The sequence below is a fragment of the Lampris incognitus genome, chromosome 5, assembly GCF_029633865.1.
Source record: "Lampris incognitus isolate fLamInc1 chromosome 5, fLamInc1.hap2, whole genome shotgun sequence".
NCBI lineage: Eukaryota > Metazoa > Chordata > Actinopteri > Lampriformes > Lampridae > Lampris > Lampris incognitus.
In genome coordinates, this window is record NC_079215.1 from 20,498,577 (window position 1) to 20,522,468 (window position 23,892).

Here is a 23,892-nt window from a genome sequence, read left to right on the forward strand (position 1 = left end):
TCATGTCATTGCCTTCATTTTCAACTTTCCCTCCTCTTCCTTCTTCACTATTGCTTTATCTTCCTCAATTTTGTTTCTTTGGGAGAGTCCTGTAGTGGACTTAAACAACACATTTTACTCCACATAACAGCCCTAACTCAACTTGCATGTATTCACTGAGTGCGTCGTGGAACTGATTTAGTGGAGTTCTCCAGTTGCACCGCTAGGCGGCAGCACGGTCATTCTTGTCTGTATCCCAACACCAACAGCAGCAGCACTTCCTACCACAACATGACTTCCTGAACTCCGTCACCCACCCAAATAAGGAATTTGGAAAAAAACAAAAAGAAAAACAAACAACCTTCCTCTTTAAAAGGCTGTAGCAGCAGTTCATCGTTCAATCTTCCAGGCAAAATAAGAATATCATTTAAAAAACGAACAAACACAGAATTAGAGAACAACGCATTTCTCCAGATGAATGTTTTATTTCTCATTGTGATTGGAAGAATCCTTCCCAATGGCGGTGCCACTGAAATCAATGGAAAACTCAACAGTTCTCCTCCTTGGCAATCAAAATGTCCATTTTGGTTTCTCTGGAAAAGAATGTGCAGAACATCGTGGTTATTCCACTTTCGGAGAATGGAGCAAAGATCCATCTATTCTAAAGACATCTTTACAAAATCGATCATCAAAGTAATTCAGTTTGTAACGGTGAGCTAATTGCTAGCCAGTAGCCCCTCGGGTCAGTCAGCAAAACACTTGGAAAAAGCCTGAGGGAGAAAAAGTGTGTGTGTGTGTGTGTGTGAAAGAGACAGAGATGTGTGGGTTTTTTTTTTAAGTGTCGTTTCATCCCACTGAATTGCATGACGCATAATTCAACTGAATATCATATACTAAATGTCATATGCTCGCATAAAGACTAATTTGATCTTGACCTTGCCTGCTGGTGGCCCATGAGAAGAGAGCAGCTGGTGCCATACTCACTGTCTTTGGACACACAGGACACACTCGTTGGCGTAGGTGTGGCCATCGCTGCCGCACACCGGAGCCAGGTTCAAAGGGCACGCCATTATCTGCTCCATGTCAGGACAAGATGGCTGCCAGCAGGGACAACAAAATACACATGATGTGTGGAGAGGTGCGTGTTTGATCACTTTCGTCATGTGCGCCCACTTATACGCTTATCTATGTTGTAACACAGACATAGCTGCCATAAAGGTCAGTCAGGTTATTAAGGCGTAGGCTACGGCAGCCATCTGTGGTGCAGCACCGGTGTATCGGCCGAGTCAGGCTGCTGTGTAAATATTGAACCTTGGGGTATGGCAAGACCTGTCACTACACTAGATCCTGTTTTTTGGTATAAAAAAACAACTACATACTGTAATGATCTGTGCCCTCTGGCTATGTTAACTTATAACATTAATAAAGCAAGGACGACTTCTCTCGTGCTGGGTGTTTATTCACCGACCGGATTCCGACTGACGTTGTTACGTACATCACGTGACTTTGTTGTGGCGCTACGGAAAGCCGTAAGGGACATTAGCAAATCAAATATTACTAGCAAATATTACATCTCCCTTTTTCTGAAAAGTGCTGCTTTCTCTGCAGAGATACAGACCACGTTGAGCACGTTTATAAGCGAATACAATCTTAATAAGAAAGAATATGAAAGTGGAACTCTTATATAACTGGACTGCAACAAAGTAGTGTAAAACATTTCCTTCACTGTCTAAATGTGACACCGTAATAACATTTCATCTTTTTTTTCATTTCATTACTGGTAACTGCAAACAGCAGGTAGGTACACAAGGTAAGTGAACGCTGTAAATATTTCTTTTCAAAACATAGCAGGTATAGTACAGGTTGGTGTAAAATTCTCTTTTTTTAACATTCATAAGTCAAGGATTTGTCTTGGTTTGATCGTGCGACCTGACCTCGTGGTGTAACCAGGCTGTGTGTCTGGTTGTCGCTGATTGTTCGTGTCTGGAGGTTCAGCATGCTCTTGCTGATGGGCTTGTGTGTTGTTGTTAGCGCTGGTAACAGTCTGCTGTGAAGTGTGTGTGTGCGTAGTGTGAGTGTTCACTCTGCTTTGTCGCAGGTGTTGACGGTTGCGTTGGTAGATCTGACCTTCTTTGGTTTGGATGTGGTAGCTCCTGTCTGTGTTCGCTGGTCTTTCCACAGTTGCAGGTCTCCAGGATCCATCCTCCTGCCGGAAGCGGATTGGTGTGCCTGCGGGCAGGTGGGGCAGAGGTTTGGCTGTTCGGTTGTAGTATGCCTGCTGGCGCTGTTGACATACCTCTCTCCTTTTGTGAACATCCTCCTGACTGGCGATCTGTGGCTGCAGGTGTTTTGCTGTTGATGGGAGAATGGACCGCAGCCTCCGACTCATCAGTAGCTGTGCCGGTGATTTCAGGTTGTCCACCGGTGTGTTGCGATACTCCAGTAAGCTCATGTAGGGGTCTTTGTTCTCAGCTTTGGCTTTGTCCAGGATGCGTTTGGCCGTCTGGACAGTCTTCTCGGAGAGGCCGTTGCTCTGTGGGTAGTGGGGGCTTGTGGTGGTGTGTGAGAAACCCCATGTCTGTGAGAAGTTGCGGAACTCACCAGAGCTGTAGCACGGACCGTTGTCGCTGATGATAGTCTCGGGGATTCCGTGTCGAGCCATTGCTGCTTTCAGCTTCATGATGATGGCAGATGAGGTGCAGCTGTAAAGTCTCTCTAGCTCGAAGAATCTGGAGTAGTAGTCCACAGTGACTATGAAGTCCTGTGAGTTCCATGTGAATAGGTATGTGCCTATCACTTGCCACGGCCGCTCGGGTATGGCGTGTGACATCATTGGTTCCTTTGCATTTGCGCTGCGCCGTTCTTGGCATATGCTGCAGTCTGCTACCGCATCCTCGATCTGTTTCCCCATGCCAGGCCAGAACAGTAAGTCTCTTGCTCGGCATTTGCTTTTTTCCACGCCAAGGTGGCTGGCATGGATGCGCTGTATCATGTCCTTGCGAAGCTTTTGGGGGACAATGATTCTCTCACCTTTGAACAGGATACCGTCCATTTCTGAGATTTCTGCTCTGTGGTTCCAGTATTCCTGGATGCTGGGCGGGCACTTTTTCTTTGTGTCTGGCCAGCCAGTGAGTGTGGCTCGTCTGAGTGCGGTGAGCTGTGGATCTTGCGCTGTTTCCTGCTTGATTTCTGTGAGTCTTGTGTCACTCACAGGGATGTTGCTGAGGAATGTGTGCACTTGGGCCTCCATCCCTTCCTGTAGGTCACTGTCGTGGTGTTCTATTGACTTGCGTGACAGTGTGTCGGCCACCGGTATGTCCTTACCGGGGCGGTGGATGATTTGGATGTCGTATTTTTGGAGCGCCAGGATCATCCGTTGCAGCCGGGGTGGTGCTGCTGCCAGTGGCTTTTTTAGTATTGCCTCCAGAGGCTTGTGGTCTGACTCCACAATCACTTTTCGTCCGTACATGTACTCGTGGAACCTCTTGCAGCCGAAGACCACAGCGTAGAGCTCCTTCTCTATCTGTGCATAGTTTTCTTCAGTGCTGTTGAGTGACTTGGACGCATAGGCAATTGGTTTGCCATCTTGGAGCATGACAGCCCCAAGGCCACTTTTGGATGCATCCACTTGGAGTCGCAGCTCTTTCTGCGGGTCGAAATGTGAGAGTACTGGGCCTGGGTGCTGTGTAATGAGATTCTTCATCTCTTGGAACGCCTTGTCGTGGACTGCATCCCACACAAACTCACTGTCCTGTTTCAGAAGCTGTCTGAGGGGTGAGTTTATCTGTGAGAGGTGTGGAGCGAATCTGGCGAGGTAGTTGATCATGCCGAGGACTGTCTCCAGCTCTGCTTTGTTCTGTGGGGGTTGCATGTCCTTGACCGCCTTCACCTTGTGTGGGTCTGGTTTGATGCCTTCGTGTGAGAGCGTGTGGCCGAAGTAGCTTACCTCGGACACGCATATGTGACACTTGTCGGGGTTGAGCCGCACCCCTCGCTCCCTTGTGCGCTTCAGCATCGCTCTGAGACGCTGGTCATGTTCCTCTTTAGTCTTGCCGAACACTAGTATATCGTCCACTATGGCCGTCACACCGTCCAATCCTTCATATGTTTCATCCACGCGTCTCTGGAACTCGTCTTGAGCGGACACGATTCCGAATGGCAGTCTGAGGAAACGATACCTGCCAAACACTGTGTTAAATGTCGTCAACATTGAGGATTCAGTGCTCAGTTTGATGGCCCAATAGCCTGACCGCGCGTCTAACACGCTAAAGTACTCAGCTCCAGCAAGCTTTGTGGTGGCGTCCTCCAGCGTGGGGAGGGGGTAGTGAGGTCGTTGTATCACTTTGTTAAGAGCTCTGGGGTCTAAACACACTCTAAGTTTGCCTGTCTTTGGCTTCTCAACAATGACGAGTGCGTTCACCCATTCTGTGGGTTCTGTTACCTTACAGATTATGCCGCCTTTCTCCATGCTGTCAAGCTCGTCCCTCAGTTTGCTGCGTAGGGCGATGGGGATTCTGCGTGGCGGGCAGACGACCGGCGTTGCATCTGGTGTGACGCGGAAGGTGCACTCGCCTGGGAACTCTCCTATTCCCTGGAAAACATCTGCATACTCATCCATTATGCTCTGTGATGTGACATTGTTTTCCTCGCTCACAGCCATCACTATTTTTACCAAGTTTAGGTCACGGCATGTTTTCATTGCCATGACTGGTGGGGCGTTTGTGTCAATGACGTAAAAGTCCAGCATCATTGCATTGTCTCTGTACTTACATTTGAGTTTGCATGTGCCTTTCACGCTCAGCGTGCCTCCTCCATATTCAGTGAGTCTGTGTATTGCTGGTTTCAGTGTCACATTTTTGAACAGCGCCTGGAACAGGTTGGTGGGAATAGTATTGGCCTGTGCCCCAGTGTCTAGTTTAAACTTTACCTTCTGTGGAGGTGTGCCAATTCCAACCTCTACGTAAGCCTGCTCGTTCCTTTTTCCGTTGTTCTCTATTGAGATGCAGTCTATGTACAGCTCTGTCTGTTCTCCCACAGCGGTGCTCTCCACTGTAATGTTGTCGAAGTACAGTTCTTCCTGCTCTCTGTCAGTGGTGTACTCTTCTGGGTTCTCTCCGACGGCATGTACTGTGCCGCGGTAGTACTTTGTCTGTCTCTGGGAGCTAGACTTGCATACTTTAGCAAAATGATTGAGCTTCTTGCATTTAATGCATTGTTTACCCTTAGCTGGGCAAGTGGCTTTAGCGCCGTGTAGCCCTCCACAACAGCTACACGCCCTGGCGGCGGTGCTAACGTTACCCTCCCTTTGTCTGAAGTTAGCGTTAGCTGCTTTGGGTGCGTTCGGTTTGTAAGTCTTTCTGCCTATTGCGTGCACCGTTTCATGTGTGCTGCCCTGGCCCATAAACTTTAACTGTTGCTTTGCTAGCTCGTGTGAGCGGGCTACATCTATGGCTTTTTCTAGCGTTAGCTCAGCTCCCTGGCTAAGTAGCTTTTCTCTCACTCTGGGTGAGTTGGTGGCAAACACGATGCGGTCCCTGACCATCTCGTCGGCATTTGGGTAGCCACAGTCTTTAACTAGGAGCTTTAGCTCAGTTACAAATTGTTCTAAGGATTCACTCTCTCCCTGCATCTTTTCATGAAATTTATATCTGGCATAAATCGGGTTTGCTTTGGGGGTGATGTACTCAGTGTACTTATCGTAGTACGTTTCTAGCTTCTTGGCTTGTTCTCCGCTGAGTGTCCAAGTGTTGTGCACATCGCGCCCTTTTTCCCCTATCCAGAGCAGGAGGTAGCTGCATTTCTCCTCTTCGTTCTTCCCGCGCAGGGGGCCCTTGAACATTAGCTCCGTTGTTTGTCGAAATCGTCTCCATGCTTCAGGTAAGTTCGCCGATTCCCAGTCCATCCGTGGAGCTGGAACGCCGTACGAATCCATATTAGGTATTTAAACTCCGCTATTCTGACACCATGTAATGATCTGTGCCCTCTGGCTATGTTAACTTATAACATTAATAAAGCAAGGACGACTTCTCTCGTGCTGGGTGTTTATTCACCGACCGGATTCCGACTGACGTTGTTACGTACATCACGTGACTTTGTTGTGGCGCTACGGAAAGCCGTAAGGGACATTAGCAAATCAAATATTACTAGCAAATATTACACATACTTTTATACATACACTTCATTCACAACCACAAATTGAAAAAGGAAGTTGATGAATTATTTTGTAGTCTTTCTGCTGTCGTTTTTTTTAAACATGTTTTTACTCCATTCAATTTTATTTTACTATATATATCGCTATGCCAGTGTCGTATGGTGTAAACTAACGGACTATAACACACAACACACAACATTGGCTAACATTCCCTACAGGCTCTGCTTGTGTTTTAAAGAAGACGTTTTCATCTAATGTTCAAAGAACATTTTAAGGATGTTTACCATTTCAAATATTGTTGCTATAACGTTAACTGTTAACAAAGGAAGGACGTTTCAGGTGCAACATTCTGAAGATGTTTTTGGGCATGTTGTTGAGGTAACAGATTCTAGAATGTTCTTCTATAAAACATCCCTGCAATGTTACATGATAAAAAAGGAAGAACGTTTGCAAAGCAACATTTTGAAAATGTTTTCAGGATGTTATTAAGGCCTGACATTACAGCATGTTTTTCTATAACACGTTAGGCCCGGTTCCAGAATAACATCACTAAGGGTGCATCTGAACTGAGTTGGGGTGCAGTAGTAGGGGGGAGTCCAAACCCTCTAGGAGGGTCGGGGGGCATGCTCCCCCGTAAGAAATTTTCGTCAATTTTAACAGTTAAATGCATTAATCTGGTGCACTTTAAGAGGAAAAGAGGCTAGATCTGTGAATAATTGTATTGTACAGAGTATACACACACACACACAATACAATGAGTCACAAGGTTTTTGACTTGAAATCTGCTGTTAAGAGCCATGGGAATATAGGCATATGAAAATAAACACTTCACACCACACCAGTGCATTTATGTGATTCCGCCTGCTGCGTGTGATATGAGCTCAGTATAGTCTGCCGAACATTTGTAGCGCTTTTAAAAGTTTTATTACAATATTCAACTGAGGGTGCAAAGTATTGATCTAAGGGTGCAATGCACCCTTTTGCACCCCCGTAGAACCGGGCCTGTAACACGTTCCCAGAATGTTATCCTAGGAGGTTCTGCGGACGCAACAAAAACTTCCCACTGAAAACAGTAAGAGAACCTTCTGAGACCCCCCCCCCAACATTGTCAGAACGTTTTTATAACAAAAACTTGCTAGCTGGGATCAAGCCATGACCACCAAGTCACACCACATCCACTCCTCTGGAAAACGTAGAAAACCCGATCTTTACTTCTTCCTACCAGCGTGTCTGTCATGCATGTGACGTGGCTTCATTGCCCTCTCCCTCTCTATCTCTCTCTCTCTCGCTCGCTGTTATTCGAGGAAATTTACCAACACATTCCCACACAGATGGTTTAAAGAGTGACGTTTCCATCGAGAGCCTGTTACCTTTCTCAGTAGTCCAGAAGTCTCCTCAGCATCTATAAAACAAAAAGTCACTACTCACCACTTGTACAGATAATGTTGATAGTGATTATATTGAATCCAGAGCGGTTAACATGAGGCCATTTCAATCTCGAAGCTGAAACTGTTTAATCCACCACAACATTTAACACGCAATGCACTTTTAAGCTAGCTGGATACTCAGTAACACTGCAGCACTGAAACTAGAAAGCAAAAAAACAAAAACAACAGTGGGGACGTAAAAGAATCTGTTAAGTCAAGCTGTAGTTGAGACTGTGGGAAAATGCTTCGTTATCTTACCCGCTGTCACCAAGATGAGCAAGAGCCCAAGAAAAACTGCTTTACCAGTCATGTTGGTGGGAAAAATGAGAAGTGTGACTGCAGGGTTTCGTTTTATGTTTCAGGATTTTCAAGCTTGCAGTGGTTTGTGTGTCTGTGGAAGACCGCAGGTGTTCAGTATACCCACATGCACGCACGCATGCACGCGTAGACACACACACATATCACATGCTCATTCAGAAACACTATAGGAGGGACACATGAGTCACCTGGAGATAAAGACTGTTACACGCACGCACAGACGTACATACGCACACATGCGCATTCAGAAACACTGAGACACGAGCCACCTGCAGATAAACCCTGTTACACACACACACACACCGACTGGAAGATACACTTCCGCATCCAATTTCCAGAGAGTGAAATTAGTAAAAATAATTGAGTGAAATAACAAAAATCAAGTTTTATATACCAACAGTGCTCATGGCATAGTTTAGTCATAGCTGATATGTCTGTGAATGTTCTCATTCATCCAGGTCATGGTTATCCAAAGGAATTGAATCTAGTGCAACTGGACTTGGTATATATCCGTGAAGACGTTTTGCCTCTCATCCAAGAGGCTTCCTCAGTTTGTGCCTTTCTGACTAGACCAAGCTAGTCTGACTGGCTGGTGATGAAACTCAAGATATTTAGCCTCTTTGGAGTCGTTATCAGAGCTAACGATGTCCATGGCTCTTTGTGTTCCGATGTTAAGCAGCGACAGTCATTGGAGGTGTTAGTTTTATGTATAGGTCAGTGCAATCCTCATTGCATTGTACAGCATACACCAGATTGCTTTTTTGGGTGTGTGGTACACGGTCTTTGGGATGAACCAGTTTTTTTCGGAGTGTGTTGCTGGGTTTGAAGTATACCGGGATGCGGCGTTTGTTAAAAATTCTCCTGAGTTTCTCGGAGACCCCAGAAACATACGGGATGACTATGTTATTCCTTCTGTTCCTCTTCTCCTCATCGCTCACCCGGTTGGTCTTTCTGGAACGTGTTGCAGTTTTCACAAAGGTCAGGTTACCCCAGTTGGACCTTTGTGAAAACTGCAAAACTCCTATACATAGGAGAAACCAAACAACCACTACACAAACGGATGGCCCAACACAGAAGGCCAAACTCCTCAGGACAAGACTCAGCAGTCTATCTACACCTAAAGGAGAAGACACACTCCTTCGAGGACAGCAACGTACACATTTGGACAGAGAAGATAGATGGTTTGAAAGAGGGGTGAAGGAAGCCATCTATGCGAAACTGGAAAAACCATCCCTCAACAGAAGAGGAGGTCTGCGACGCCACCTATCTCCCACTTACAATGTCGTCCTTTCATCTCTACCCAGGAGACTCAAGAAGCCTAGCCTCCAAGAACAACAGTCGGTCACTAACGGCTCCAACGACTCATGACCACTGAATGGAGCACTAACGAAGTCAAACTGACACCTCCAACGACTGTCGTTGCTAAACATCGGAACACAAAGAGCCATTGACATCAATAGCTCTGATAACGACTCCAAAGAGGCTAAATATCTTGAGTTTCATCACCAGCCAGTCTGACTAGCTTGGTCTAGTCAGAAAGGCACGAACTGATGAAGCCTCTTGGATGAGAGCTGAAACGTCTTCACGGATATATACCAAGTCCAGTTGCACTTGATTCAACTCCTTTGCAATAGCTGATATAGTCAGCTGGCATATTCAGGATGACCAGCAGGAGGCAGCATGGCACTGTGGGGAAGCAGTTGTGGACTTCAACTTGCACCCGGGACTTCAGTTTAGTACCAAGTCGATGTAATACCAAATACAAGTTAGTGGTCCAGTGGGGAGGGAGGTAACTGTGTTCGATCTCTATATACAATGAATACCTCTTTATTATTATGAAATTATTAAACTTGGATGCAGTGCTCACTTTTTGTTTTTTGTTTTGTCGTTTTTTTTTTGTTTTGGCTTGACAAAAACTGTTAAACCTTGGGATGAAAACACAGAGGGTAGTTCAAACAATTAAATCAAAATGCTAAAACCTGAGATGCCAATGACAAAAAAAAACAAAACAAAATGGAGTCACAATTCAGCATCAAAATAACCATGCATATGGTATGGCGAAATACTCCCCCATGTAAATGTATTACAAGCCAGCACAACTACAGAGTATGCTCATTTGCATACTGCCTTCCAAAATTGCACCTTTACGGGGGCGTATAATGTCACACTTTGTCCTTTTAATTTTTGTTTTAAGTTCTGTTGTGTTTTGTTTTTGCTGTAAATGCCACTTGACCAGACTTGGATGTTGTGGTCACTGCACCTCTCACACAAACTCCTTGTTTGCATGTCATGTTGTATTAATAATTGTGTGTGTGATCAAATGAAAATCTACATTACTTACATTACAGAAAAGTGAGCAGGGGCATCCGGGTAGCGTGGCAATCTATTATGTGCCTACCAAACATGGGGATCACCTGTTCGAATCCCCGTGTTACCTCCGAGCCGTGTCTGCGGGTGGGAAGCCGGATGTGGGTATGTGTCCTTGTCGCTGTACTAGCGCCTCCTTTGGTCAGTCGGTGCGCCTGTGCGGGGGGGGGGGGAATAGAGTGATCCTCCTATCAGGTGAAAAGAAGCGGCTGGCGACTCATACATGTGGTAGTCTGCAGCCCTCCTCAGATTGGCAGAGGGGGTGGAGCAGCAACCGGGACGGCTCGGAAGAGTGGGGTAATTGGTGAGAAAAAAGAAAAAAAGTGAGCAGGTCAAACCAGGAATCTGTTCATCAGACCATCCAGGCCTCCAGGGCTGTCGATCCTGTGTGTGTAGTTACAGAAATCAGTGGTCAAGAAAGACAGATGATGCCATTTTCTCTCAAAATGTATCAATTTATTCATTCATGTAAATAAGTAACTGTACACAACAAGTAACAGACTCAAACGGCCATTATATAATACTTTAAAATGTAAACAAATCATCGAATTTGAGCTCAACAGAAATTCACTGCCTCAGCAGGGTCGCCATCACTCTCTCACTACCCCTTTACTCCTACCTCTGCTTTTCACTCTTTTCCCTTCATCATCATCCCCATTTTATCCTTCTCTGCTTCAAATCACAAAACCCAGGTCGTCAGTGTTCCAGTGCAGAGGTGTCGGTTCTCAGGTTTATATTCCCTGCCTGTAAAGTGCTCAGTGAGAGGGTTGCCGTCTTGCAGAGGGCTCGGTGTCAGTACAGGCTCTTCAGTTGGACCCAAATAAACTATAGTAGAGTTGAGCTTGGACCTCACAGACTTCACCAGCACTGAGAGGAAAAAGATGATCAAGAAAACTACTTGAAAGAGAAGAGAGATGTCTTATCTCGAATGAGACACCCAGTCGGGAAGGTTGTGGAAATTACACGTGTTGGATGCCTGGCTTATCAGGTGCATATGGTCCCCGTTTGGTATGGTGGCTGCCTGGCTGGGTAAATACACATTCGAAAACGTGATGTTCATTCCTAAAAAAAAACCATGAGAGATGATTATCCATGTTCTGTGACTATTCTCGGCCTCGCCTCAGTACTTAAACATGGTCGACGGGTTTCGGAGATGTGTGGTAATGGCACTGTGTTAACGGGAAATCTGTGATGAACTGCAGCAGATGGAGCCTGAATGTGAGCACAGATTATACACAGACGTTCCCCCCTTCTCTCTAGCTGATAGAGCTGGGAGATGAGGCTCTATTACGGTAAATGAAGCTTTTCAATTTACAAATAAAATGAAATAAATGCTCGACATTACGTGTGCCTCCTCAGAACAATGCTGGCTAATCAATTACAGACGTTTCACACCATTTGGCACAGGCACCTTTTTCTTTTTTTTTTACACGAGTAAGTGACAGCTACTTTTTCTTAATTAAATACTACAAAATTGTTATAAAATGGTCCACACCTGTGCTGATTTGTCATGTCTACATTAAATAAAAGCCTCTGTAACTGGAACAATAACCATACTAACAAAAAACAAAAACAAAACTCCCAAGCACACAGAGGATGCCGGCGTGCTCAGCTACCCGACTTGTCCTTTCCATGCATGGGAAATATTCACCAAATCAGGAATGTCACATTAATCTAGATTTTTTTCTTTTTTTAAACAACAGAATTTTAGATTTCCACTCTACAGACACACGTTATAATCCTGGTAATTCCACAACGATAAGAGCTGGATTTCCCCTCCTCTTCGGTCCTTTTTCAGGCCTGTCCGTCACAGCGCAGGCTTCTGCAGTGACAATAAGTCCTGGTGTGCAGCCCATCGGAAAGCACGCAGCAACGTTTCTATGGGACGCCCCTTTAAAATACCAAATGTCCCATCCATCCTTGGCATTTCCTTCAACTGCAAGAGTTTAACATGTGGCAACCGTGTCGCATCCATCCTAGTTAGCATTCAGTTTAATTTCAAGGGGATGAGCGACAAGAGACGGAGAGAGAGACCCTCGTTCTGCCAGCAGGCTGCACAGCCGCTCATACAGACATTTAAGCAACCACGATTAGCTTTTTTTTTTCTGAACACGACAAAATGAAATGGTATAAAAAGCAGTCATGTATAAGTGTCATCTTGTGCTCCTTGTGCTTTTTATGCAAAGCATGGTGGTGTTGTTTCTCCCATACATTCCTCTGTTGTCTACACGCTGTTGTTTGTTGGAGTGTTGTTTTTTTTCTCTCCACCACGGTACAGTATAGACAGTGCTGGATACACAATGTCATGGATGACAACAAACAACAGATAGCAAAAGAACAAACAGATGTTACTTCATCCATGTTAAATCATCCAAAATGAAAATAAAAAAATCCAAAGCCAGACTCGGTCTTGGTTATAAATTTGTCTTAAAGATAGCTTGTTGTTTCCATGAGGAACAAACAAACAAACAAAAAAAGACTGCTGAAATCAGAGGCATGTTACCTAAAACTGGATATTTAAGAGTGAAACCAGTTGGATCATAGATGCTATTGCACACTGTTTTCCATTGCAAAAATGTGCTTGGTAGCAAAGAGATTGGGAGATGTTTGACCCTGAATTAAAAAAAATCTTTTTTTGTTTATCCTGTTGCAGTTAGCAGTGACTGAGTGAAACTTGTTTTTTTCTACTTCCTTTAACCTTGCCATCATTTCACAGTACGTACAAAAGTAAAGCGCATCCACAGTTCTGGTTCAACCCAAAAATTGTGGTTTTGGCAGCCTCCGACACGCCAGGCTGGTGACATTTTGTCGGACCAGAATCCTTTGACTTACAGCCAGTGACTTGGTAGCACCAATAGGGGACGCTACAATCTGTTTCTTTTTTCTTTACGTCTTTCTCGGCCATCCGTCGTGTGAAGGAGAAGCAACCGGTCTCCACCCCTCAAAGAAATACCATTCGACCTCGTCTGGCTAGAAGAAACTCACTCAAATCCTTAAATATACTCTTTTCTTCATCTTCTTCTTGCATTGATTTGCATTGTTTCAGTGTCTGTTTGAACACCTGCAGCCCCCACCTCATCATCTCTTGAGATGTTTGCTTATTTGCAGGTCAGCTAAGAAATTAAGATGATAAAAAAAGGAAAAACATATTTTAAAAAATAAGAATTAAGAAATACGGAAACATCTTCTGCCTCGGATAGTGGTCCTCGTGTCAGGAGGGGTGGCGGTTGGATGGGGTAATCAAACACCAGCGGGTGGTAGTTTGTGGATATTAGACGCAGCTCTCTCGCGCTCTCTCGTCCACCACGAAGGAGTTGAGCTGCGAGACATCAACTGCCACGGCGTCCCGCTTGTTCAGGTGGACGTCTTTTTGGTGGTCCTCATCACTTTGGTCCTTGGCAAAATTGACAAACACCTGAAGGAGTTGAGGAGATTATCGTTAGAGGCATTTTTGCAATATTTTACATTATAATCATCTTTGGTTAGAAAATTGGCAAAATATATTTTTGCCAATTAAAGTCACACAACAGTTGTGCTCCACATCATGACACTATGTCTTTTCATATTCGCATCTTCTAAATTTGCATTAAAATGTCTCACTGCATAAAGGCGCTTACTTGGTCTAGGGTGGTCTGGGACACAGAGTAGTCCTCTATCCTGAGCGACTCCTTGTTGTTGGACAGCAGGGAAAAGATTCGGGCAAGGGAGGTGAGGGAGGAGGGCAGCTGGTACTGGAGCATGTTCCGGTGTTTCTCCTTCAGCGTGCTCCCCGGTAGCTCCCGCTCTATGAACTCCATCACCGGCCACAGGTCCGTGTCCGGTCCCGCTACCCGCAGGATTATGGTGTAGCCGTCACCAAACCTGAAGAAGACAAATTTCGTATAACGCAATGAATTTTATAAATTTTTCCCCTGTTGTAAAGTTTACTTGTAAAGTCATCGTGTTTACTAGCAGTTGTGAAAAGCTGCCATCTTATGCCCTCACCTGTTCTTTAAGTGCTGCACACTGCCGAGACAACGGAACCTGCCGTTGACCATTATGGCCATCCTGGTGCACAATGCCTCACACTCCTCCATACTGAGAGAAGAAACAACAAGACCCCAAGATTTGATTAATTATGTGGAAGAAAGCAAGCAGCATTGAAAGGTAAAATGTAAGAAACGAAAAAAACAAAAAGAAAGTCAATAATAAAATGTACATGCTCGTTCAGGTTCCACTGATATGTTATAATATTGTGATGTTAAGCATGCAGAGCATGGGAAAAATTAAATGCCCGTAAATCCAGGCTTTTGAAAACAGAAACATACAGCACCAGTTAAAAGTGAAACATAAACTCCATCAGACGAGAGAGAAAAGGAGACCCGTTCAGTTAAAGTTATAGTTGTGTGCGGCTGATGCTGGACATGAATAAATGACAGCGACTGTAAATCCTTCTCCAACCTGTGAGAGGTGAGGACGACGGAGCGCCCCTCTTTGATGATGCTGAGGATGGCATTCCACAGAGCCCGGCGTGCCTTGGGGTCCATTCCCGTTGTTGGTTCATCCTGTTGCCACAAGATGAAAAGATAAGACTTTGCAACCCAACTAATCTAAAAATCACTGGTGCTACATTGGGGCGTTTGTGCAAGAGTGTGTTTATTACTCACATTCTCTTAATTGTTTAATGGCGTGTCATGCTTTAAGGAGCTTTGGGATCAAATAGACTTATGTATGGTGCACTCAAGATACAAGTATTTCATATGATTGCACAACTTTGAATGACTTAAGAAAGCTGCAAGGCCGATGTTTTCATTCATAAGATATGCAGTTTTTGTAAATATTCTTGCAGACAAAAGTATGTGTCGTGTTGTCTCACTTGTTTCTGTTTTTCTTTTCTTTTTCTTATGTGTGGACTATAATGTGGCAGGTTGTTCACATGTCAATCATTGAGATACTCCCCCAGGAAAATAATCGCCCCACACCTACACACACACAGAATGTGCGACGCATTATCTATTTAAGATAATTGTCACAAGAATTGTTTAAAATACTCTTGATTAAGGTCCAGAGGGATTGAAACATTAGTATGGTCAATAAATTGTGATGCTGAGCAAGAGCAGTCTACGGAATCTGCCTTTCTCAAGACTTAAGTGGTACGTTTCAACACATCTGAGATAGTTGGATGTGTGAGCACGTGCAGAGCTTACAATTATATGATTTTGTGAGACGATGTTAAATTCATTTAAACGACATACCAGAAAGACAACAGGAGGTCCTCCTATGAGAGCCATGGCCGTCGATAGTTTCCTCATGTTCCCTCCACTGTAGCTGCCTGCTGCCTTGTCCACGTACTTCACCAGCCCCAGTTTGCGGATGCCCCAGTCTGCCACCTGGTGGAGGAGAGGTAACATTAGCAATAAAATCGATTCTTAATTCCAGCAAAATACACTTTTCACTCCATTTTCTTGCTTCTTTCTGTAGTTTTTATTGATTAGTTTGGAAATTTTTTTCAATTTTTTTATGTATATACTGAATAGACCCTGTGATTGTTCATGTGAATATTCATTATATGTGATATATTGTGATAATTTTACATGAATAGTGCAATCTATGTGCAATACGTACTACACATGGTAAGACTCTGCCCTCACTACCCTAAAATTTACACCTCATTCAGTCCCAACCACTGGACATAGTTTATATGCTGCATTATATTACATTCATTGTATGGTCTGTTGAATGCTGGTGTGCTGTTTCTGCACTATTTGAGATGTCCTTGTCATACATCCTGTGTATTGTCCAATTGGAATGTGGATTGCTGTATGTCATAGTGCAGACAACCGTGACAAATTCCCATCTATTCTTACATTGGCGAATAAAGTGATTCTGATTCTGGATATGCACTGGTGTGATTTTCCCCGCAACTGTTATGATGTACTGTATGATTTCACTTTTGTGTGTAACTGAATGAATGAATCTTTAGCCTCTCTTCGGCTAAACCTTACCTCACACACTTCCTTCTCCGGTACGCCTCTCAGGATGGCGTAAAACTCCAGGTGTTCCCTGCCGGTCAGCAGGTCGTTGATGGCATCAAACTGGGGACAGTAGCCCATATTCTGATGGACCTCATCTATCTCTGTATTAACACTGGATGGGGGATTGAGGGAGGGAGGTAGAGAGAATTATAGTACAATCCAGATGTAACTATCTTGACTTTTCTAAGTATTGCTTGTCATGCATCTAGACTGAAACATTCGAGGTCTATAAATACTTGCCTCTTTCCAGCCAGGTAGGCCTCCCCACTGGTGACCACAGAGTCCCCTGTAAGCATTTTAAAGGTACTGGTCTTCCCTGCTCCATTCACCCCCAGCAAACCAAAGCACTGCAAGCATAGATAGACTTTGATGACTTCAAGAAAATGATAATGTGAGAGTTGGATAATATTGTGTGATTTCTATTTTCAATGCTCAACTTAAGTTTGCATTATATAACAGCTTTCTTTACATTGTAATACCGGGGTCTACAGATACTTCAGTTCGATTAACAATGAAAAAAACCTTAATTTCTTAGATAATCAACCAATAGTTGAGAGCAAGAGGGTTGAGGACACAAATGACTGTGTGTGATGGAGAAATCTTGAACGCAAAGTGCATCAAAAATATTGCGTTGATCATGGTCTATCCTGGATTGATGGGTGAGTATAGTGTCATGCCGAGTCAACCAGGATATTGAACGACTGCCTTACTTCCTCCTTTAAAATCTGTCAAATCACTGTTAGAGCGATGCTTTTTTCCCCCAAATGGAGCTATTGAAGTTAAAGAATGCATGTATCTGGTGAAATCAAGTAACTCCTGTTTTTCTTTAAAGGTACAATCCGCAATCGGTGCACACAGCGGCTGTCCGCCCCACTTCTGCCGTTGTTTTGTTCAGACTTCGTAACTGCTGCTCACTTTATTACTTGTGAATGAGTCTCTCACAGTTGTCTTTATTTCTTTAACAAATTCACAATGTTGACCGGGTGACGAGATACGTTTCTTGTTGTCGGTAGAACGTTCATGTTGTTGCAGTATGCAACATAGCCATGGCAGCGCCTGTCATTACAGACTGTACCTTTAATATCGCCATGGGCCTCCATATGACAAAAATATGAAAATATCACAATGTCACTTTTTTCTCCCCCAATATTATTCAGCCCTACACTAGACCCATCCTCACCTCTCCAGGAGGGATGCCCACACACAGGCGGTCCACGGCTGGCTTCTGTTTACGCTTGTAGACCTTGGTGAGTTGTCTGAGCTCCAGTATGTCTGACTGTCCTCCTCCACTGAGGATCCTCTGTCGCTCTCGGGCTACATCCTCATCCTCCTCCCTAATGGGTTTCAGATGACTGCTGGAGGACCTGGAAACCACAGACAGATGGGGATGTGGCACTAAATTTAAGTTCAGAGTTGAATCTGTGTCTGTCTTTCCAACAGTCTGAGAAGTTAAAGTAACAATGAAGGTAGAAGTGAATGCATTGTGGAGTCAGTTTTCCAATTTTAAACTTCAACCACTACATGTAATGGGCTTGATGTGTAGATCATTGAAAGGAAGATGTGTGACTTTTTTGCTGGAGTTTGTTTCTGAAGATGGACTGATAATTTCATCATTTGCTGAGTGACTGATTAGGCTGGTATCTGGAGTGACGAGGTGCAAACAGTCCAAATGCAGGACAAACGGTAAGCTTTGGCAAGACAACGTGGGACAGATTTATAATATCCACTCATTAGCAAAAAAAAAAAAAGCTATAGATTTTTGATATCATTCATGTCGAGCTTAATACGACATATTTATATCCCACCTGCAACTACAGTCTTGCCCACTAGTAAATGCAATATATATGAAACATATAATTAATATGTATGTATACATATATATACATATGTATCAGAATCAACTTTTTGGCCAAGTGTGCATGCACACGAGGAATTTGACTCATCCTTGAATATATATTAAGATAGACGTAGGAAAAAAAACCTTTAATTCATAGAGCAGTACAAGCCTGTTTTGTGCGTCACGCACTCACCAGCTGCCAAGTTGGCTATCCCATCCCATATTATATATATGTATATGTATGTACATGTGTATGTATGTATATATATAAAAAATATGCTTAAATGGATTAGATTGGAAAATAAATCACATGACCAATGATGAATAATGAGAGCGGTCTTCGGTTGTGTGCCTTGTTGGTGTGAAATTTTGAAGAGTGCGTTAGTTTACAACCAATCAAGCTCTGTGATATGAGAGAGCTGAGACGTCAAAGTAGAGAATGCCAGATATTATTGGATAATAATCAAAATTGAGCGTTTAATGGTTAATCGGAGAACTGTGTGCTTCAAAACAGAGGATGTTCTCAATATATATGGGACGTGGGGACAGAGAGTCAAAATGCTGCTCAGTACTATGTGAAGCAGGATGCCTGGTCACCCGACAGGTATCCAACCAGACAGCAGGTTCTGCCTACCTGGCCTTGATGCAGAAGCGGTACTGGATGAGGACGGTGATGCAGAAGAAGACCACACCCTCGACCGCCATAGCAAACAGATTCTTTCCCACCATATCCCAAGCCAGAGGGGAGCGGAATCGGTTTTCGCCTACAGAAGCACAACCAGAACAATAAGAGACAAGAAATACACCCCCCCCCCAATAATATCAGAATATCACATTGGTGTCTCCCTAAAAAAAAAAGAAAAAAAAAGTCAGATCTGATTTCTAGATTGAAACCCACTCCTAGATCACTGTTATACAATCCATCTTTTGTCAGTGAATCCAAAGCCCGTCTTCTGTCCTTACCAAATCTCTCCAGGGCATCCGCCATGGCCTGATTCTTCACCATGTCAATCAGCCCTCGGCCCAGACAGAAGTGAGGGAAGATGAGGAAGACGTTCTTCAGGATGTCGTTGATACCACCAATCTCCTGAAAACCAAAACACAGGAGTCAACTCGAATTGTACATTTTAAGAACTCACTTTATGTCCCCTAACCAAGTCCATTCCATTTTACAGGTCTTCTCCCAATAATGGAGATACACTCTTTTTGGCTTGATCTTACATTACCTAAAGTATTTGGAGGAAATACTTTTAGTTGTATTAATTTGTTTTGGAAAAGTAGAGACTGATTTGTTAGTAAGTGCAGTTGTCATCCTGGATTTTACTAATGAGGAAGACCAGGTACAGATACTAAAGAGTGTAAACAAATGAAATCAAAAAATGCCTTGCAGCTGGCCCTGTGTAATATAATAAATATGTAGTCACAGTGGATGCTTACATTGCTTCCAAACAGCTCCAGGACAAACGTGGAGACGCTGCCATTGATTCCTATCAGAATGTTAACACTGGTCAGGACCACGTAGGCGGTACTGGGGATCTTAAAGAAGAATGAGGCCGGGTACATCAAAGGGGTGATGGACCACCTGGAAGACAATATGGAGGTAGAAAATTAAAGATGCAGCTATTTTAGATCTTTTTTTATTTGTGCAATTTATGCATGTGTGTGTGTTTTTCAGTGAGTGTTCTTTAACTCACCCATAGAGCAGCAGCAGCAGGGCCAGCACAGGCAGATTGGTGGAGGAAACGTAAGCCTCTTGTTGGAAACACACAAAGATGATGATAACCAGTGTGGCGGGGACGATGTAGTTACACTGCAAGAGGAGAAGGGAAATTAAGAGGAGAAACATGAAGCCTTGTTGATTTTAATCAGCATGGGAGCTTTTATCATCTCAACAAAGATATGAGGAAAACCCCTGCAGACTGTCCAGTTATTGTCAAACCACAGGCTCATGGAGCCGACAGGATGAGATGAACTGAGAATGGAGATCTGCATTCAAATCGTCTCTCAAAAAAGTCCAGACATTTGGCTGACAAGGCTTATAAAATTTCGATGAAGCCTTGTTGGTGAGATAGCTGCCATTAATAGTCCATTCTTTTATATAGAAGGACTCATTTGAGTGCAGACCTCCATGTCCCCCTTACCATTTCAACAAGAAACGAAAAAATTAAATCCTGCTGAGGCTTTATTGTTTGACCAACAAGTTGGCAAATAGGAGGAATTTGACTTGGTCAATTACTTGCATAAAAAACAGAAAGGAAATAAAGGATCATGCTGAAGGAGGAAGACATAGTGTCTCTGAATATTTAAGAGATGAAGGGTATTTTCATATTTGGAGATATCAAGCATTCAAGGGAGTTGAGGTAAATAAAGTAAGTTAAGCAAAAGAAACAAATTCTGAAAATATTGCAGAGGTGCGAAAACGTAGCACCATACGGTCCAGCCCAGTATATGAAATATCATTCAGTCACAAACCAAACGTGTAACACAATACTGAGTAGTGAGCATTTCTTGCACATGAATATAGATTACAGTATTATCCCTGTTGAAAAAATTGGGTCAAGGGTCAAAGGTTGGATCAGGAGTGCTGATCTTATCTGAACGTCTTACCATATCCCAGACGAAGTTCGCCAGCCAGTAGAGGAAGGGCTGGACCCCGCTGATGAACTGCATGTGTTTTGCCTTGTTCACCCTCTCCTGGATGAGGAAGACCACAAAGCTGGCCGGGACGAAGGACATGGCGAAGATGACGCAGATGGACACTAGGACGTCCACCGACGTTGTCATGCTGGGGGACAAAACGGAGGCGGGAAGATGAATGATAATGGAAAAAGGAGTGCTGGACATGTCTCGAAGAGAAGACTATAGATATCAGGGCTGGACAATATGTCGTTTCAGGGTTGACATAGCAATATACACGTGCAATAGTTACACTGCAAAACATGTAATGTAATGCAAACTGGGCCCATCATGTTAGGCTAAAATGTGTTGCTTGATAGAAAACAAAATCTCACAAGGTCCAGTTTTTTATGACACCTTACAAAGAAAAAATGGAAGTGCATCTGACCAATAATATAAATTTAATCTGATTTAATGACATCTTGGATAACTGCTATATTTCTGCCTCTAAAATCAAACCAACCCTTGCAAGATAATAAATTCTTCGGAAATGGAGCTTTGAACGTTAAAAGCTGCATATATCTGGTGCAATGTATTTTAATTATTTACTAGTCCAATACATGACACGAAATATATTGCAATGTCGTTTTTTCCATAACCATTACCCATAATATATTTGTACTACGCCTCCAAATATAACCTGCTGTGAGCCACTCTTTTTATAAGTTTGTGTAAAAAGTGTTTGTGCTTTGCTAATGAGGTTCAATAAACAACCCATGCTCAGGGAAAGTGTGCAGATATGATTTAAAAAAAAATAATCCCTAGATCCTTTGCTACCTTCCCTCAACACTCACAGTGCGACCTGTGACAGCTGCTCCTTGGTCAGGTTGAGGGGGTGATTGTAAGCCGTGATGCCAAACTTGGTGGGGTCCTTTCCAGCTGGTAGACTGGCCCGCAGGATGCCGTTGTTCATCACATTGAGGAAGGAGACGATGCCATGCCAGCCCTTGTTGTTAAACCATATCTAGAGATAGGAACAAGCCCCAGACCGGTCACTAAGTTTCAACTTACACTATTCAAAATCCAAAAAAAAAAAAAAAAAAAGAAAGGAAAAAGTAACAACTTGGGGTCACTGGATGTTGGACAAGCCTGGGACATCCCCTATCCTTTTACTGTGTGATGAAAACTGAGGTCACAACACTGAAGACTGCACTCTCTGCCCACTTGACCCTATAACACAGTCAAACTACTTAAGATGAATGGCAAATATCGAATAGTCTGTAAGTGGGCGTAGTCATAACTTTGTTTTGGAGATGAGGTAAAGCTTAATGATAAGCTGCAGAGCTGTGAATAATTTCTGTTATCACACTGCACGTTTGTGTGTCTGTAAGCGTACTCCGGTTACTAACTTCTACAGCTACAGCTTTCTATTGCAGCTAACAGCACTAAACGATGCAATGATAATGAAACGCTGATGTTAAGTAAACTAAGGCTTTCCTGTAGCTGAGAAGATCTGATATTAGAAATGAAAGACTTGTGATTGATTCAATAACATGCTTAAAACACAATTAGATTGTGTTTTGCAAATTTACGTAATAGGATTTTTAAAAAAATAAAGTAATGTAAAGAACATAGCAAAACAGAGATGGAGCCATTATGCTGTGTTGTGCACTAACCTTGACGTTATTCTTGGTGTCCAATCCATGGATGAAGTTGGATAGACTGTGAAAGAAACGGTCAGCTGAAGTTCCCTGGAGAGAGAGAGGATGAGAAAGAGAATAAGGAAAAGAGGGTTGCATTTGATGCATCCAATGACATAAACCTTTGTTCATCAATCACTATAAAGCAGATGTATACCAACTACTTCAGATAGTGCTACAATGATATGATCACTATGAGCTATGATGCCAGTTGGCAACACTCCCCTCCCCCCTTTTTTTCCTCCCCAAATGTATCTGGCCAATTACCCCACTCTTCTGAGCTGCCCTGGTTGCTGCTCCACCCCCTCTCGCAGACTACCACGTCTCCTCCGATACATGTGGAGTCGCCAGCCGCTTCGTTTCACCTGACAGTGAGGAGTTTTGCCAGGGGGACGTAGCGCATGGGAGAATCACGCTATTCCCCCCAGTTCCCCCTGCCGCCTGAACAGGCGCCCTGACTAACCAGAGGAGGCGCTAGTGCAGCGACTGGGATGCATAACCACATCCGGCTTCCCGTCCGCAGACATGATCAACTGTGTCTGTAGGGACGCCCGACCAAGCAGGAGGTAACACGGGGATTCGAACTGCCAATCCCCGTGTTGGTCGGCAATGGAATAGACTGCCACGCCATGCCCCAGCTGGCAACGCTCGAATTCATCTGCCAATTGCTGACTCTCGTGTAAATTGCTTTGGATAAAAGCATCTGCCAAATTAGTAAAAGCGAATGTAAAATAAATAATAAGGATTTTGGGGTAAGATTATTATACAGATAAATTAGGCTGAATATGAAATACTATATATACCAGGTATAATAAATTTTTTTTTTAAAGATATTAGACTACAGAATTTGTAGTTACAGTGATTATCCTGTGTTTCTTACCCTCTCCAGACGAAAGCGTCTTCTGAGCTGAGCAATTGCGATGTCAAGTTCATCTTTGTGGGGGAGGAACTGTGCACTGTTAGCGCCCAATGAAAACCCTCCATATCTGCAAAAAGCATAGTTCCATTTACACCAGTAATTAAAACAGAGGAAATGACACCGCTTCATTTTCAACATAGCACCAAAAGCTTCAAGCTTTGCAATGTGCGAAAATGTACCTGAACTCGTTGACCCAAATCTTGTTCTTCAATCTATGGAGACAACGAGACAGAAACTTGGTATCCTCCGGTGGACATCCAATGCAACAATATTCAAATATTGTGCTTTCAAAAATATATGATGAATGAACCTATCAAACCAATTCAGAAAAACATTTCATAACAAGTGGTGTGAAAAATGCATGGTGACATTACCTCTTGCTGATGATCTGAGCATAGGTTTTGACCAGGTAGTCAGAGATGTTTCTGCCCGTCAAGTTTTGCAGTGTGTCAGTTTCACTGATCTTCACCTGCAGATACACACAGATAGCTTATCTATCAATGTGTGTGTGTGTGTGTGTGTTTGTGTACCTGCTCCCATGTGCAGCAGTGTGCCTACATTTAC

The 23,892-nt window shown here is 43.6% G+C and overlaps 2 protein-coding genes across 6 annotated transcripts in view; both read right to left on the reverse strand.

Moving 5' to 3' along the window:
- Nucleotides 1-444: 444 nt before the first annotated feature.
- Nucleotides 445-7,973, reverse strand: spink4 (serine peptidase inhibitor, Kazal type 4). Its single transcript, XM_056280971.1, has 4 exons — nucleotides 7,816-7,973; nucleotides 7,501-7,532; nucleotides 964-1,076; nucleotides 445-572 (listed from the first exon to the last, which is right to left on the reverse strand). The coding sequence occupies exons 1-4, from the start codon at nucleotides 7,865-7,867 to the stop codon at nucleotides 527-529; spliced, it is 243 nt and encodes an 80-aa protein (XP_056136946.1). The 5' UTR covers nucleotides 7,868-7,973; the 3' UTR covers nucleotides 445-526.
- A 3,431-nt stretch (nucleotides 7,974-11,404) lies between these two features.
- Nucleotides 11,405-23,892, reverse strand: part of LOC130112581 (phospholipid-transporting ATPase ABCA1-like) — an 80,730-nt gene continuing 68,242 nt past the window's right edge. For all 5 annotated transcript variants that reach the window (XM_056280016.1, XM_056280017.1, XM_056280014.1 and 2 more), the window contains 18 exons: nucleotides 23,703-23,797; nucleotides 23,508-23,540; nucleotides 23,290-23,395; nucleotides 22,386-22,460; nucleotides 21,564-21,733; nucleotides 20,701-20,878; nucleotides 19,788-19,903; nucleotides 19,531-19,675; nucleotides 19,057-19,180; nucleotides 18,728-18,857; nucleotides 17,437-17,620; nucleotides 16,497-16,603; nucleotides 16,227-16,368; nucleotides 15,477-15,611; nucleotides 14,683-14,786; nucleotides 14,227-14,319; nucleotides 13,860-14,103; nucleotides 11,405-13,657 (listed from right to left, as the gene is read on the reverse strand). In XM_056280016.1, the coding sequence (XP_056135991.1) occupies nucleotides 13,514-13,657; nucleotides 13,860-14,103; nucleotides 14,227-14,319; nucleotides 14,683-14,786; nucleotides 15,477-15,611; nucleotides 16,227-16,368; nucleotides 16,497-16,603; nucleotides 17,437-17,620; nucleotides 18,728-18,857; nucleotides 19,057-19,180; nucleotides 19,531-19,675; nucleotides 19,788-19,903; nucleotides 20,701-20,878; nucleotides 21,564-21,733; nucleotides 22,386-22,460; nucleotides 23,290-23,395; nucleotides 23,508-23,540; nucleotides 23,703-23,797 (2,325 nt within the window). In that variant the 3' untranslated portion in view covers nucleotides 11,405-13,513. The remainder of the gene's footprint in view (nucleotides 13,658-13,859; nucleotides 14,104-14,226; nucleotides 14,320-14,682; nucleotides 14,787-15,476; nucleotides 15,612-16,226; nucleotides 16,369-16,496; nucleotides 16,604-17,436; nucleotides 17,621-18,727; nucleotides 18,858-19,056; nucleotides 19,181-19,530; nucleotides 19,676-19,787; nucleotides 19,904-20,700; nucleotides 20,879-21,563; nucleotides 21,734-22,385; nucleotides 22,461-23,289; nucleotides 23,396-23,507; nucleotides 23,541-23,702; nucleotides 23,798-23,892) is intronic.